This window comes from Elaeis guineensis, chromosome 7 (genome assembly GCF_000442705.2).
Source record: "Elaeis guineensis isolate ETL-2024a chromosome 7, EG11, whole genome shotgun sequence".
Classification (NCBI taxonomy): domain Eukaryota; kingdom Viridiplantae; phylum Streptophyta; class Magnoliopsida; order Arecales; family Arecaceae; genus Elaeis; species Elaeis guineensis.
The window spans coordinates 82,302,507-82,319,916 of NC_025999.2; the positions used below are offsets into that span (position 1 = coordinate 82,302,507).

The 17,410-nt window shown below is 35.8% G+C and overlaps 1 protein-coding gene across 1 annotated transcript; it reads right to left on the minus strand.

Annotated features, from left to right (window-relative positions):
• Positions 1 to 15,114: 15,114 nt before the first annotated feature.
• LOC105048817 (EG45-like domain containing protein) lies at positions 15,115 to 17,025 on the minus strand. The gene is made up of 3 exons (XM_010928271.4): positions 16,804 to 17,025; positions 15,683 to 15,962; positions 15,115 to 15,314 (listed from the first exon to the last, which is right to left on the minus strand). The coding sequence occupies exons 1-3, from the start codon at positions 16,907 to 16,909 to the stop codon at positions 15,308 to 15,310; spliced, it is 393 nt and encodes a 130-aa protein (XP_010926573.1). The 5' UTR covers positions 16,910 to 17,025; the 3' UTR covers positions 15,115 to 15,307.
• Positions 17,026 to 17,410: the final 385 nt, after the last annotated feature.

The window sequence follows — 17,410 nt, forward strand, 5'->3', positions numbered from 1 at the left end:
CAATACAGCTCTGCTCATCATACAATTCTTGTAGGTGAGTTATCATAGCACTAGTAGTAGGCATATGCTCATACTGGCTTTGCAACTCATTTGACATAGAAGCCAGTACATAGCACTTGATCTGACTGTTTTCATCCGTCCACTTTTCAAAAACAATTTTTTGCTCGGCAGTAGGATGGTTTGGTAACACTATGGGTTCCTGATCGAGTATATGATCTAATTTTTTTGAGGTCAGAACAATTCTGAGATTTTTGAGCCAGTCTTTGTAATTAGTTTCAATCATTTGATTGGTTTCAAGGATGCGGGCTTGAGGGTTTGAGGCTGACATTATTTAACTGTGAGAGTAGAAATTCAAGTTAGACTTTGGTACTTTAATATTATATTTGCTTCTAGAAACTTTAAAATGCAAACAATGACTTTCACTAATTTTTTGGATCCCTCCACTCCCTAAAAAGGAAACGAAAATCCTAACACGATAAAAGATTCTAGTGGGTGCTGTGGTCCCACCGATGCCATGCACCTCACCTAACAGTTATTGGTTACATGCATACCGATGCATAGGCAACTCTTTGCCCAGATACTTCTTTAAGAATGTTGCAGCGACTTGGTCTCTAAGTCATGTAGGCTCACCTAATAGTTATTGTCCATACTCCTTAGTTAAACCTGACCCACCATTCACAAGCAGGTGCAAGGCCGTCATTGGATCCCTCACCTAACAGTTATTGGGCCCAATCCCATCCTTATCCTGGAGCAATTCTTTGCTAATAGAGTGGTTGCATGTTCCCGATACAACTGAACTACTGTGACCAGTCGAGAATAATCAACGCCAGTAGCACATCTGCACATCTATAACGGTAGAAGACTTATGGACTTAATATTTATGAGGAGATTTAGGTATAGATCTCATCTAATCAGTCATCATATGATCGATCTAATTGGTATGGGCTAAACCAAATCGCTAAGCAACCTTATTGAAGACTCAATCTTCCAAATTGGTTAGGTAAGTGGAGATCAGTGGGGTTCCTCCCGTTGTTTTCCTTAAACACCAATAAATTGACTAGATAAGCTAACGAAATCAATTAAATAATCACATCTCAATTACTTGCCTTAGACATCAATAGTTCAATTGGTTCAAACAGGTTAACTCAAGTAAATTAGGCTCAAACCAACGAGCCAAATTAGGTCTTTAGATTAATCGATTCTACATATGGGACTCAATCAATTAGATCAACAATAATTACATGATCATATAATTTAATTAATCTAACCTTAATCAATGCTTGACTCGATTTGATCAATTACTTAATCGAATTAGATCCATATGAGTCAAATCAAAAATTCTAGATGCAATTCTATTACATGATCTAATTTTTTATTTTTCCATAATGATAACCCTCATGTATAAACATAAATTTTATATTTTAAAATTAAATTTTAAATCTAAATTTTTTGCATGAAAGTAAATTTTAAATCATAAAAATAATTTTCAGATTTAACATACTAACATATATCTCATATGTGCATGTAAAATTCAGATCTAAATAAAATTCAGATCTACAACATGATATCATATATCTCATATACTAATCATGGATCAGATTAAAAGTAATTTTATGATCTAAATATGTAATCATATATCTCATATATAAATTATGAATCATATCACACAAAATTTTAGGTTTATGCATGCATTAACATATCATGTGAGCATGAACTAGAAACCATTCCATATCAAATTCAGATCTATGTATGCTTTTACAAATCAACTATATATTCTAAAATCAAATTCAAAATTAAATTTTAGATTCAAACATTCATCTATACATCTCATATATCAAAGAAAAATCAAATTTTGAAATTTTTTTCAAAATATGGATGTTAATTTTTAGCATATAAAATCTGTGGCTCTGATACCACCGTTGGAATTCATATATATGGGGTATGCATGTGTATTTTAAAATTTTATTTTTTAAACACCGTAGTAGAATATAAAATTAAAATATTTTTAATTTAAATTATGCATGCATAAAAATATAAAACCATAAAGATCTAGTTCATATGTTGAAATTGACATATATTGAAATTCAGATTGTGATCAAATCGAATACCTGTTTTGCAATCTCTTACTTCAAATCTAAATTTGGAAGAGAAAAATTTTTTTTCTAGCCATACAAGTATCCGACCTTTAGGGATATCTACTCGGGATCAGCTTGGAATAGCCTTCTTCAAGTTAAATTTTTTTCTCTAAGAAAATTCAGCCTGCTGAATCTGAACGAAGCCTGGATCGCAATCAACACTTGATCTTTTTTCTTGATCTTTTTCTTCTCTTCTTCTCTTGCTTTTCTCCCCTTGCTTGTGCTGCTACCAAACTCTGAAAACCAGCAAATAGGGGATGCCCAACAGCTTTAGGCATGGAAGAACTTGGGATGCCCAAGAGGTAGGGTGTGTGGGACGCCAAAGGAGAAGAGAGGGAGAGAGGAAGAGAGGGCATGGGGCTCTCCAAAGGTGGGCATGGTCTGCTGGTTGGATGCTCTAAGGACCTTAGGAGAGGTCCCTTTAAATAAACATGAGGATTGAATCCTATTCAATCTCATAATACAAGTCCTACTTGCATTGAATTTTCTAATAACTTAAGTTATTCAACTTATATTAAGAATCCTATTAGGCACCAACTCTTAGAGCCCTTGTACCTATTATTTCACACTCTCTTTTGCACCCAAAGAACGCTCCATATGAAATCAAAAGACCCTCTAATCATGGGACACGCCCAACTTGATCAAATCAAGGTGGCACCCCATAATAACTATTAAAAAAATTAATTAGGGACTTGCACCCTTAATTCATGTGATCCAAAATCTTAGACACCCAATAATTGAAGTCCAATGAATCTAATTCATTTAGATTATTAGTAAGTAATTAAGTTTGAATTATCTTATCAAATAAGAAATCCAAATGGAAAGAAGAATTAGGTCCAACCATGTGCTAACAAGATTACCTTAAACCAATCAAATTTTTCTAAACCCAATTGATACTTCATAAGCTCAATTACTAATTTTAGGTCTAATCCCTTTGTTGTGTGACCCCATAGGTTCAATTCTATCTGGTAGTGAGATATACAATGATCTCTATCAAAGTATCATTGAAACTCTTTTCAATGGATTGGAATAATTTTATTCTAACTCATCAAGGATTATCGATCAGAACAATCCTAATAAGCTCTCACAATCCATCAGTGATATCTAGTAGTATGTAGTGACAACCCAATAGAACTGAAATAAACTTCTAGGTGTAGTTAACGTATGATTTTGTTCCTCTATCGTGAGTTTCGACTAGATGGCAGGTCATGGATAAATCATCAAACCTCAACATCAGTCATATGATAAATTCAATCAGCTCAAGTCCAAATATGATTTCTATGAAAATTTTTTTCCATCAATCACACTACTGTGACTCCAGATTCTCGAACTTAGCCTCTCAAATCTCATAAGACTACTTCTTTCTACCAAGATTGATAGATCTCATCTTGATGCATACTCTACTCCTACAGTGGATCAACTATCGTCAATATCTACTACAAGGGCTCATTGAGATCCATGTTTATGTGTCAATCAAACTTCAACAGTCACACTACGAGCAGTAGTGCCATCTCAGATCAAAGAACCAGTCACACAACTACAGTATTGAGACGATCACTGATAATCGAGTAGAAATTCAAGTAATCTCTCATATGGTCATGCTCAGTACTAGTTATTCTCTAACAACTATCCATACTCATCGTCTAGTGTCTTTACACTGTAGACTAGAGACCCATCTATTTCGAAGAAAGTGATCTGTGCGTCGGTCTATCCGGATCGATCACCATCCTCATGATGATTCTATGATTGAGAGCATTTAGAAATTAAATACATATTTTTAATTCTTAATTCTTTGAGAATATGTATCAAAAATTAATTTTATGAATGATTCAAGAACACATCACATTTGAATGAAAAATAAACTTATCTTTTTATTGATCATATCAATATATTAAGTATAAAATTATATTCTAAATTTATTACAATGTGTCAGCCATATTGGCTTCTAGGACTTACATCTAACATCGGCCATTCACCTTAAGGATGCTGTAGTTTGACTACATCATAACTCGATCTTCTAGCCATACGAGTCTTGAGGTGTATGTTGACTGCAGTATGTTCATTATAGAAATTAGATTGCACCAAAATGGGATCTATCGACCTCGGTAGAAGAGGAGTAGTCCTATGAAGATCATGAGACTGAGTCCTAAAGCTCATGGCCATGACAGTGTAAAAGATAGAAAAATATTTCTATTGGATTTCACATCGAACTCGAATCGAATGATTCTATCATATGATAGGAATGAGAGTTGACAAGTTAACCTTGATTTTGGTCCTGTCGGGACTCACGATAGAAGAATCGAATCACACAGTAACTGCACCTAAAGATTTTGCTTCAGTTCTGTTGGGTTACCACCATATACTACTAGGTATCACTGGTAAATTATGAGACTAATTAAGAATCATTTTGATAATCAATGATTATTAATTGGCTAAATTGGAAAGAGTTCTGATTTATCGAAAAGAGTTTCAATGATGTTGCTAATAGATTTCACAACATATCTCATTATCAGATAGAATTGGATCTATGGGATCATACAAACGAGAATATCAGTCTAGGATTGCACAATTAGACTAAATATAGTCTGATTGGATTAGGATTAATTGAGTCCTAGCTTTGGATTTAAGGAAGCCATACTAGCACATGATTAAACCCATTTTCTCCTACTTAATTTGGATTCCCTATTAAATAGGATTTAACCAAATTGAAGCAAGCTCGAATTAGGTTCCAAATATTAGTTAGCCTAGGTTCAATTCATGACCTAATTAGATTAGGTCTGTCGGGCGCCAAGTGTTGGCGCCATCTAATTATTCTCGCTAATGAAAGGGGGCTCACGCCCACATAGATTTGATCCATGTGTGTCGCCCAAATTCAGATAAAAGAAAGGGAGAGGGATAAGCCTCATCCACTAGTAGATGAGGATAACAGATTTGATCTCAATTGAATTCAAATTTAGATTTTAATTTAATTTTGAATTTAAATCGTTTAAATTCGAATCAGATGTAGATTAGAATGAGACGACAACAATATTATCTTATCTCCATGCCAATCTGAGTTTCTCATTGGTTTTGTGCGACAAAACAAGGGAGAAATCAGAATGGGGTGGATCTAGGAGAATCCTTCTATTTTTAGGCACCTGATCTGATCAGATGTCTATATAAAGAGTTCTTTTTGATCGGCTGTAGGGGGTTACAGCAAATAGAAAATTTTCTATGCCTGCCCGCCTCCTTTCCATGCCTCCTCCCTCTTCTCTCTCTGATATCTAAAGTTCTTCCACATCCAAAGGTGTTGGACATGCCATCTGGTGGATTCGAAGTATCAAAGATCGTCAGATCTGCATAAGGAGCGAGAAGGCTGCGATCAAGCTTCGATCGAAGCCCTGATGAAGACCATATTTGAATCTGATCAAGGAGCTTGCAGATCTGTCCAGGAGTAGACGGATTGAAGAAGAAAAAAATATTTTAGACCAAGTCCGAGTGGATACCTGTGGAGGCCGGGTGCACGTCGGCTCAACAGCGGACCTCGACAAACCACGATCATCGGATTGTGAAGATCATCTACCCGCGCAAGGTGATATGATCACCTTTCTATGCATGCTGATTTTATGCTTATTTAATGCTTATTTATTTCTGATTTAGATCTATACCTTGCATGATGGATCGGATCAAAATTTTTGAATTCCGCTGCCTCTAATCTGAACCGATCTGGTGCGTAACCCGATCCTTCAATTTCAACCCTAATTAAGTTCATTACATATCAACTATTTATTTTAACTCAGAAAGCTGTACTGATTAATGACAGCATTCTTTCCTTCCATGCAACTAGTTTCCACTCTCTAATTTGCATTAAGCCATATGAATCATCTTTTTCCTTCGTATTCGTGTGTGCTAGGCCTTAACCTTAGTAACTTACACATCCCATGATGGCCATTGTTTCTTTGAATTTCAGGTACTGATTAATGACAGCATTCTTTCCTTCCATGCAACTAGTTTCCACTCTCTAATTTGCATTAAGCCATATGAATCATCTTTTTCCTTCGTATTCTTGTGTGTTAGGCCTTAACCTTAGTAACTTATACATCCCATGACGGCCATTGTTTCTTTGAATTTCAGGTACTGATTAATGACAGCATTCTTTCCTTCCATGCAACTAGTTTCCACTCTCTAATTTGCATTAAGCCATATGGATCATCTTTTTCCTTCGTATTCTTGTGTGTTAGGCCTTAACCTTAGTAACTTATACATCCCATGACGGCCATTGTTTCTTTGAATTTCAGGCTGAATGAACAAAGAGTATTACTTCGCCATAAGTACTTTGGCAAGATGCATTTGGCCAAAGCAGTGTTATGACTTAATCATTGGGATGTCCTAGGAAAAGTAGACTAGAAGATGTTTCACTAATAAGCTTCTTTGCTATCCATGTGAATATACAAGCATCTGGTGCATTATTCCCAGGTCCCAACCTTCATTATCCGGTTCAGACTTTGTACCAGACTTTGCGCCTAGCAATGGTAAATCATTGAGCAACTTAGTAATGCTTAACTGTGTGCAAACATGTGAATTATATAGTTGGTGGATCAGGAAATGCTTAACTAGCTACGTGCAAACATGTGACTGAATTGTGCAGTTTGGTATATCACCTATACTTCAATGGTTCGACTTGTTTTTACAGAATCATGTTCAGCTTTTGATTGAAAAGTGTCGATCTCGATGGATTGTTTTCATATCTAACTGTATAAAGGTAAGTGCAGATCCATAAATAGGAGATGTCATGCAAATATCTACGTACATGACCTAAATTATCAATAGGTCCCCAAGAAAGTTGAAAATTCATCCTAGAGCAGCCCGTACCAGCAATGCATCATTCAAGTCTCCATTTTAGCTATATAAAACCTAACCTAACATGCCCCACTGGAATAATTTCCAGTGGGTGTGGAGATGCCATCTTCCAAACAATGAGTCGAATCATGGTTGTGCCATTTTTAATATGGAGTCCTAAAAGGTGGAACTCCCATGTTAACCAGGATATGCATGCTGGCCCTTAATTAATCAAGGCTGAAAATAGATTTTCTTAAAACGAGTCCGATATTTAGTAGAGGCTGCAACCGAGCCAAACGGAGCGCATCTTTAGATTATTCACGCCAAACTGTGTGACGGGTTGTTCAAACTTAGTTCACGCTGGGCTCAGATATTGTTTAGAGCGATAAGCTGTTTATCAACTTATGAAGTCGATCTCCATCTGTCACTCATCTTTATGATCAGCCTACAGGACAGTTGAACCCGGCTTGCCTAAGCATTAACTCACGTGGCTTGAATTTGGTTAAATTCCTAATGTATAAACCTGAACAAACCTCTTACCGAACAAAGCAGTGGCTACTCATACGCAATTCAGTCACCTTGCAACCCTTCGTTTAGTGCACACTGAATTAAATAGGTGATATTAGCTTATATTGTAAGGATCCAATTTTTTGCATGAATCTTCAAATAAAAAAAAAAAAATGAAAGAGAGTCCCGATTGTATTCTATTTCTTTCTTCGAGCCTATGACGAGAAGGATTCCTTGGACTCATCGGATTCCAACGAAAACCCTAGAAATCAGCCTATTAAAGGCCTCCAAATCTTTGCCCTATGCATCATCTTCCAATCCTTGATCGGAAAAGAGAACCAAATACTTTGTTGGAGACAAGATATGGCTTCTAAACCTCTTTATCCTTCTTTTTCCTAGTTTCTTTGATGTCCTTGCCAGCTGGGTGGTCATCGGATTTTCGTGAACAAGGTCTCTCATGTTTTGGCCTTTTTTCTCTTGATTGCTGACCAACACTAGCCGATCACAACCACTATCACCGGAGCTATCATAGTTGGCGCCATCGAGGGCTTCAGCCATTAGAGTCGGCTGGCCTAAGACCCCCTTCCCGTGTTTCAACGAAGAAGCAAAAAGGAGAAAAAAAGAGAAAAAGAAGAAAAAAAGAGAAGGAAAGAAAAGGAAAAAAGAAAGAGAGAGAGAGAGTTTACTCTCTCTTCCCTATCTCCTCTTTCTACGTTCTCTCTCCACGTCTCTCTCTATGAGTTTTTCTTTCTACTTTCTCTCTAGATTCTTTCTCTTTGTTCATGGATTTCTCTCTCTAAAAATCCTATGGATCAGTAGAAGGTCTAGATGTCTAAATAAATTCAAATCAATTAGTTGGACCCTAGAGTAGGGTCATGGATTAGTATTGTAGGTGATCATCTGACTGGTTGGTCTTTATCTGAACGTACGTTGGCTATGCCTAGGCTCACCATCAATAATCTCTATCTTGTTATTCTTGTCTTAATTGGATCATTTATTTATTGATATGTAGAATTTGGCTATACAATCTTGATTGATTAAGGTCGCTAGATGCTCTATCCGACTAATCTCATCCTTCTTGTGTAAATCTTGTTCCATGATGAGCATTAATTTTTGTGGAGAGGCAATTGATTTGATAAGAAGATGTTGGGCAAGAAGATTTGTGCTTCGATCTCTAAATCAAGGTAAATTACTAAATTTTTATTATTAATTAGTCATGTATTAGGTAGGATCAAGAAATTTGAAAATTAAGAGTAATTCAAATATTAGAGCTTTGAAAATAGAATCTAATAATAATTTATTATTTCTTATGTTGATGGTGGATCGTGGAATTACATCATTAATTGGACATGCTAGTTGGACTAATAAAGTCTATGTTGGAGTTGTAGCCAGTGGAGGTAAGAATTCCTAAACATTGATCATTTATTCATATAAGGATTATTTTATACATCAGTGATTTTGATCTATGCATTTTTTTGATTGTGACATATAGTTAGTTATTGAGTATATATTTACGACTTGTTGATACTATATATGTATTATATATCACTAATCTTGACTTGAGTAGATTTTGGTAATCATGTATTTCAAATTTACCAAAAGAATATGATCTTAAATTATAATACTTAGCAAGTATGTAATTGAATTATGTGATTGTATATGGGGTTGTGGTACTCTGAGCTAGTTATGTTGTTGATGCCTTGCCATAGGCTAGAAATGTGGTTATGGTGGTCCACAGGACTAGCTATTATACTGATGCCCCACCATGGGCTGAAAACATGATTGTGATAGTTCAAAGTTGAGCAATTATAGTCCTCCAGATTAGCCATTGTGAATGCCTCACCACGGGCTAGAAACATAGTTGTGGTGGTCAAAGTTGAGTATTTGTGGTCCTTTGGACTAGCGACCGTTAGTACTTTGCTACAGATTGAAAGCATAATTATAATAATCCACAAGATTAGTTACTGTATTAGTACCTCGTCACGGACTGAAAACATTATGATAGTTCAGAGTTAAGCACTTATGGTCCTCCAGACTTGCCACTATTAGTACCTCCCCATAGGCTGAAAATGTAGTTGTAGTAATCGAGATTGAATGCTTATAGTCTTTTAGACTAGCCACCATCAGTACCCCACCACAGATAGAAAATGTGGTTGTGTAGTCCATAAGATTAGCCATTGTATTGGTGCCACACCGTAGACTAAAAATGTGGTTATGGTAGTCCAAAGTGAGTACCCTAATATAATCGGATCCAATGTATGTTGGTTCGAGATAATTATACGATGTGATTTATTACATAAAAGGATATATTTACTATACATATTCTATAAATCATAATATTTTATGGCATGTGATTTATATGAGTAACAATCATTATTAATTTTTTATTTATTATTATTATATTGATATTGGTGTGTGAGAATTCTTACTGAGCTGTAAAGCTCACAGTCCTTCTCTTTTCTTTTTCAAAGTTACAGGATACCTATACTTGGCTAAGATTGGGATGACGACTTGAAATGATTGATTAAATAGAACATCAACAATATCAGTTAGATGACGGAGTCCTGTAAATTGAATAAGATTTGATATTTCTTAATGTGGATATTTGTTATGAATTGAGATCAATAATGTTTATGAAATGTTCGATCCAGAAACTGGATTCAGGACATCACGTATATCCTGCAAGATATATAAGATATGATTTTTTTTTCCAACTCTTTTTTTTATATAATATAATAATATAGTAAATTATAATATATAAAATATTTTGATAACCAAACTTCTGTTGGACATTGAACAGCAAACTTTGATTATGGCTTATTAATACTGATGACAGTAATGATGATACCCACAGAGCAGGATATAATTTTCATTTTCTTTTTTGTTGCTAGCCATTTTTGACATATAATTAATATTATAATAAATTATAATAAGTAGAAGGATTCAATAACTAAATTCCTATTGCACATGAAGCAATATACTCTAACAATGGCCAAGCATAAACTTCCACTAGTAATATGTGTGTCTACATTGTAAATAAAGAATTTTATACATGAACCATGATGCAGAAAATCCCGTCATTGATATCAAGAATTAATAAAATATATGCCGATAAATACATGGAGTACGTTGTTTTCTCCTCCTTCAGCTATTCTTTAATGATGCAGCACATTAATTAATACCGACATTGTTAATATCTATTGCTCATTAAGTAATAAATTTTAATGATAGTTAAGCATATTAACATTGACGTTCACATGATATACAGAGAGCTCTACGTAAACTGAACCTTTATTTTTAATTATATATAATGTAATAGAACTAACTACCTAGTCAATCTTGCCATCATTAGGATTGGCAATTTTAGCAAAGGCTTCTCGATTAGTTGACGATTGTTACCACCATGTCAGCACCCTTACAGGTCGAGGGAACTTGATTAGCTGCACTAGTACTTGTCACGAAGTACCTTTACCTGCATGCTGAAGGATTGCACCTTGTGGTATCGCTTGCTGCAACGATCATGTTGCCTTGGTCTTGGTAAGCATAGCAAGAAGATGCTGCCAATCACATCATGGAGGTTTATTAGGCTAGTTGGTTTGTGTCGAACAACTTTTAATGACAAACATTTGTTTTTTTTGCTTCATAATAACTCATGCATAAGAGGAGTAGGGCTTATCTCAATAGTTTTGCCCAGCAATTAAAGGTTTTAAAATTTGGGTCTTCTTTGGTACTTAGTCCTGGGTAATTGCAGTAGATTTAGATTTTCTCTACCTTCCTTTAAGATTTTCTCTGCCTTTATCTCAAGAAAAACAATCACTCATTCATATGCTTAGAAAGCATGAATTAACTAAAACTTTTGAGGCTTATGAAAAAAATTTTAACTTACATATATGTTGATGAACTTAAACAGTTGATGCACACCTTTCAAGTTGGTGATACAGGCATCTTAAATATCTAATGCACATATTGTAAAAAGGCGGTGTAGGCATTATAACTATTGATGCACATACTTAAGACCAACAATCCACACATGCTCAATGACCATGCATACATTTTAGTAAAGAATGAGATTACTTGCATAATTTTGAACATGACAAATAAATCTTATTACAAAGTTGAGCATGTGTTAGTCACTTGATTCAAATAGAGATTCACTACAAAACACTAGCTTGGCTCATAATTTTTGGGATAATAACCTACTTCTTCACATCCATCAAATCCAATTTTTCAGTTTTTGATTTATTATTTTTTTCATTTTGGGTAATATTAAAATGTTATTGTGCTTGAGTATATTATTTGTTTCTCCAAAGAATACATATCTCTAAAAAAGGATTTTCAATTCAATACGTATGCATCAACAGCTTATAATGTGTGCATCATTTTTAAACATATATGCATTAGCATCCACCACCCATCTTTGATATTTGTAGGTGGTGGTGGAGGCCATCAATGATGGTAGGTGGTGGTTGGCAGTGATAATGGTGAGCAGTGGTGGAGATCAACGATAGTGGAGAGCAATAGTAGATGATTGTGAAGATTGTCGATGGTGGCATATGGTAGTAAAGACTATCGACAGTGATAAATAGTGATGGAGATTGTATACGATGGTAGATGATGGTAGAGTTCATCGTTGGAGGTTTGTAACGGTGGAATGTTGATGATATTGATTGTAGAATTGTTGTGTTAGTAGATAGAGAATATCGGCAGTAGTGGGTCATAGTGGAGATCGGAGGTGGTGGTGAGTTACAGTGGAGATCGATAATGATTGTGGATAATGGTAGAGAATATTAGTGGTGGTGGATAATAAATTGCTATTCTTAATTAGTTCCATGAATGACATGCCAATCCAAGTTGCTCGAAGATTTACCATATCTACTCCCATGCTATTCTTAATTCTATGGATGACATGCTTGTCCAAATTGGTGGACAAGCAATTTGGACAAGCTCTTGTTGTCAACATTTTGCCACGATGGTTCTGTAAGATGGAACAAATATTATAGTGGTTCTCGTATTTGACCGATTTATCCAAGTTCAATTTTTTTCATGGTGACCATATTTTTTGAATTCTTGTATTTTTCTCATCATTCTCCAGGACCTAGAGAAGTTTTAATTATAGTGATGGGTGAATATCCTTGAAGGCATTCAGGATCATGGATATGGCTAGTGTTTTTTATTTTTATTTTTATTTTTTCAATGGAAGAAAGGAAGAGTCACGATAATCAATTGACCGGTGATTAATTTTTGACTTTTCAAGTGAAACTGATGGTGGTTTTTATTTTTGTAAATTTGAAAACGATGTGCAAGTTTACTCGAAGCAGGTTAGAAATTAAAAACTTGTCTAAATTAGATTTTGTTTTACCGGATGATGAACTGATCTACAAAACCAAGAAAAATGATCATTTTTACATGGAGCGATAATAGAATGGCCATTTTTGCGAAATGCCCCTTCAAAATTGAGTGGTAGAGCAAAAGTTGGCCGTCTCACTAATTTGGTTTCTACGGGACACTCATACCATCTGGACTCCCATGATATCAGCTGAGGTGATAGCTATACATTGATTAACCCCAACTGGTAGCATAGTATCCAATACAAGTGTATGATGGAAGCCAAATTAGCAAGATGATTAGCATATTTCATTCCCCTCACAGCAAATATTGGAACATTAATTCAAATTCCAGCACAGTATCAACTATATCTCATATATAAGCAGGAATAAATAAATGCATGATATTGTTCGACCCGTGATCCAAGTTGTAGGAATGGCCAAATCGCCTCTCTCTCTGTCTCTCTCTCTCTGATATAGAAGTCAATTAAGGGCCAAATCTCCTTCAATCCAAGCCAAATTTTTGTCATTGAGAGGCTGTGGAAATTGGTAGACATGCCATATTTTTCCTATACTACTTTCTCAGTTCCATGATGACATGCAAGTCCAAATTGGTAGACGAGCTCCTATTGCCGACGCCCTGTCTTGATGGAAACCAACATTATGGTAGTTGTCGTATTTGAAGACCTGAGTTCCTCCATTTTCCCAAATTTTTGTCATCTTGCCCACCAGATTCTTTTGACTTCTTGTATTTTTCTCATCATTCTGAGAACCATGAACAGTTTAATTACAGTGACAAGCGAATATTCTTTAAGGTATTCCACATGGTGGATATGGCTAGATTCTTTTTTCTTTTTTTTTTTTTTTTTGAAATGGAAGAGAGAGAGAGAGAGAGAGTTACCATAATCAATTGGCCAGCAATTAATTTAAATGATGGTGAAAATTCTGGTTGAATGACAAATCTAAGTGGACAGATTCGATCGACTCTCCATGATGCAGAAGATGACTGGGAGAGTAATTTTATCTTCCACATGCGTCTACATTTTGAAGGGGTGCCATTATGGTGAAGGCTTGATGCTTTAGTTTTTACAGCCTCTCGGCCGCTACCTCGAAACTATTGCTACCAATTTACAGTGTTTGGTTGTTCCTGATCATTTCGTGGACTTCTGCCTCCCATGCAGTTTTGAGATATTTCGCATGTTGATTTTCATGGATGTATCTGTACATAACTTGTATAATATATTTAATTTATCAGAAAAAAGAAAGAAAAGAGTGGAAGGTGGAACCAACGTTCATTAACTTTTTTTTTTTTAATTCTTTTAATTTTTCTTCTTCTAGAAGTATTTCTTAGAGGTTCTGTTTTGTTTTTTTTTTGTTTTTATTTTTATTTTTTTTGTTAAAGTCCTAGAGGATGTTGTTGAACACTTTTTTTTTTTTTTTTTTTTTTTTGTAGAAAGCACTTTTTTATTTGTGTGTGTGTTTGATATCCAAGCTTAAACCCAGTACCCAAACTTGATGTACTATATGAGTTTTCACATGTTCATCAAGCTATATTACATGTATACCTTATTAATATATACTAGGTTTTAGCTCATGCTATGCCACTCTACTCTCTCCATATAATTAGAGATTTCTTAATAAAATAGAGAGTCAGATGAAATTCTCATTTTAGCAAAATATAAATTGTTGTGCCGCACAATTTTATTTGTCACATATATTACAATGAACTGCTGTCCAACCATTGGTCACCCAGAGTTTTATCAGGGTATAATGGTCCACTAAAAATCTGAAGCGGACTATCTTTCTTTTTTTTCAAAAATGATGATTTAAAGTTTTTTCTTTTTTTGCATAATCCCCAAAGGGAAACAAAAATTTATAAAGTTATTTGCTCAAGTTATTTTTCCAAATGAAAGACAAAGGAACGTTGAAAGGCTTGCGACTGAGACAGACTTAGATGCTCTCAGTTGTTTGGCTCGAACAAGTTCTTTATTCACAAAACAAATTATATAAAGTAACATATATAAAACTAACATATATTAAACGTTATAAATAAGGTGACAAGAATTAAATCAGTAACTTATGAATCTCTTTTAGTCAACCATACCAAGCCAACTGCGTCCATAGCCAGATGATGTGGCACGTTCCTCTATAATAAGTAGATAAACAAATTATTATTAATCAAAGACACGGCAGTTAAGAGCTTTATAATTATGTCAACCGTCATATTTGAAATAACGAAAAATAGGAAGCTAACGGCACCTTAAATAAAATTGCTTGTCCAAATATCCTTCAGGACCTTGTAAAATGGTTTGAAACAGAAGGAACAACCCTTTTCTCTGAGAAACGAGAATGATTTTATTTAGTCGATAAACCTATGCACTTTGTATGCACAAAATGCATGCAGCATTACACATCCCTTGTTAGATACATGACATCAAACTTAAGTGATGCTTATTTCTATTAGTGATGTAGAAATCTGGGAAATCTTCACTGCTAGCAACTCTCCCGAAGGCGGTTTGGCGTTCAGACCCTGCAAAACATTGGAACATTTAAGAAGAAACAATATTAGATACTTAAGTTAGAATTGAAGGACATAAAATTGAAGCATGATATAAATGGATTTGTTGTTTGCTTCCAATCTTAAAATTAAAGTGGCATGTTGCTTTTGTCTGACCACTTAGTCCGCAGATGCATGGAATTGCACCTGGTGAATCTAGTTAGAGTACTCTTCTTGTCAAGTTCACCTACCGTGATCTTTAGCCATTTCTGGTTGTACAAGAGCTTTAGCAAGTTTATGTTATGGGAGCCATGCAGCAGCTATTCATTAACAACTTTGATTCATTTTCTGCCCACTTTTAGTGCATACTACCACGCACGACAGATGATACGTGGACTTACTGTGTATAATCGATCTTGATCTTGCCAGCATTGAGATCAGCAATGGCAGCAAAGGCCTCCTGAGAGAGGTCCAGTGTGGCCTGGCAGCCAGGTGATGGGCAGAGATCAACAATGGTCACCACCACGCTGGTGCCCTTGCAAGGGTGGGGTACACCTGCGTTGGTTGGACCGGTGCACCTCACAGAGTACCTTCGCCCGCATGCCGCACCATTGGCATAGATGCGTCTGCTCGCTGCTGCAATCATGGTGCCCTTGTTTTTGTAGCCATAGCAAGCAGAAGCTGCCAATCACATATCAAAGCCATTCAATAAAGGTTGTAATATAGTTGCTTTGTCCCTAATTAAACAACTTGGAGGCATAATTAGCAGTCATATTTTTGGCTCCTATTCTCATATTGAAGGTTCTTAAGCCCCAACTTTATTCCCAACTGAAGCTAAACAGAGCTAAGATTGTCAATGACCCGAAGGCCGAATTTGATCCCAGCGCAGCCTGTGGGACAAACAAAGCTTGATGTATAATTATGCACTCATCAGATAAAATCTTTTCTTCAATTGCACACCGATAAAGAAAGCAATGAGAAGACTTTATCCGATACGTGTGCTATCATATATACGACCAGAATTTTGTATAGCTGAGTAAAAAATATTCCCTCAAAGTGATCCAAAATTTGATTGTAAAAATATTATTTTATCTGGTGAGCAAGGTGACTGGTAAAGCTTAATGGTTGTTATTCCTGATGCCTGTAAAACGGCCATTACAGCGATCAGATAATGATTGCTGTTCCAGTGACCATTATTATACTATATATATCTTGTAATGAACTTCTTCCAAGACCTGCTACTGTTATAAACGGTGGATTCCAAATTCTACACAAAACAAGAAAAAAACTTCTTGCACTCCATATTAATGTACCTCTACTGGATTCCTGGTGAGCTGCTGCATGGAGATAAATTGAATGATAATTAATAAAGCGCTGAATGAACTACCTATCCCACGGATGACACACCAAACCTGGTTTGGTGCTCCTCAGGCATGCACAATGGAGCATATGAAACTACTACTCGGACAACAGCATGAGATGTTCACAGCGAAAAAAAATTAATTAGTTGTTGAAACTTAACGGGTGTATTCGGTGTAATAGGTGGCCGTCCCGGGAGTGGCAGCCACAAGGGATTGGAGGGCAAGCAATACGGCCAGCAGCAGAACAAAGCGTTTCTCCATCGCCATCCCTCCTTGATCACCACCCCTAAATGGCTAAATGCTATCTAGTGATAAGAAGTATTCTGATGTCCCTGAGCCTGGAGGGCTCTTGAGATATTTATGGGGGAAGAGAGGTGGAGAGACGAGGATGACTTGCCAGCTTAGGGGGGAAAAAAGATAAGCCGCCGAGCATCTGTTTTGTTGCGAACTTGAAACGTCTGATCGATAGAACCCGTAGGGCAAGGAAATTGTCACGAGGCGTCTCGTGACGTGCGTGGTTGCTAGCTACGGTTATCCACTGAGACCTAACCTTCTGGTTGGCATGCATGCACCGATCACGCAAAAAAAAAAAATCTAAAGGTAGACCATGCATTCTGCTCATCAATCCTTTATGATAGCTGATGTTTAGATGAATGATAGCCTATATTGTATCTTGACTGTCACATAGGATCAGTGAATTCAACAAGTGATCTAGAATAATATCAAGGAAAAAAAAGAAAAAAGAAAAGAAAATAAGATCGATGGTTG

What these genes read in the sequence shown, in the direction of transcription:
- LOC105048817 (XM_010928271.4), bottom strand. Translation starts at nt 16,909, where the DNA reads ATGGCGATGGAGAAACGCTTTGTTCTGCTGCTGGCCGTATTGCTTGCC. An exon ending in CTATTACACCGAATACACCC is followed by an intron (nt 15,963 to 16,803) that starts GTTAAGTTTCAA and finishes TGTGATTGGCAG; the next exon opens with CTTCTGCTTGCTATGGCTAC.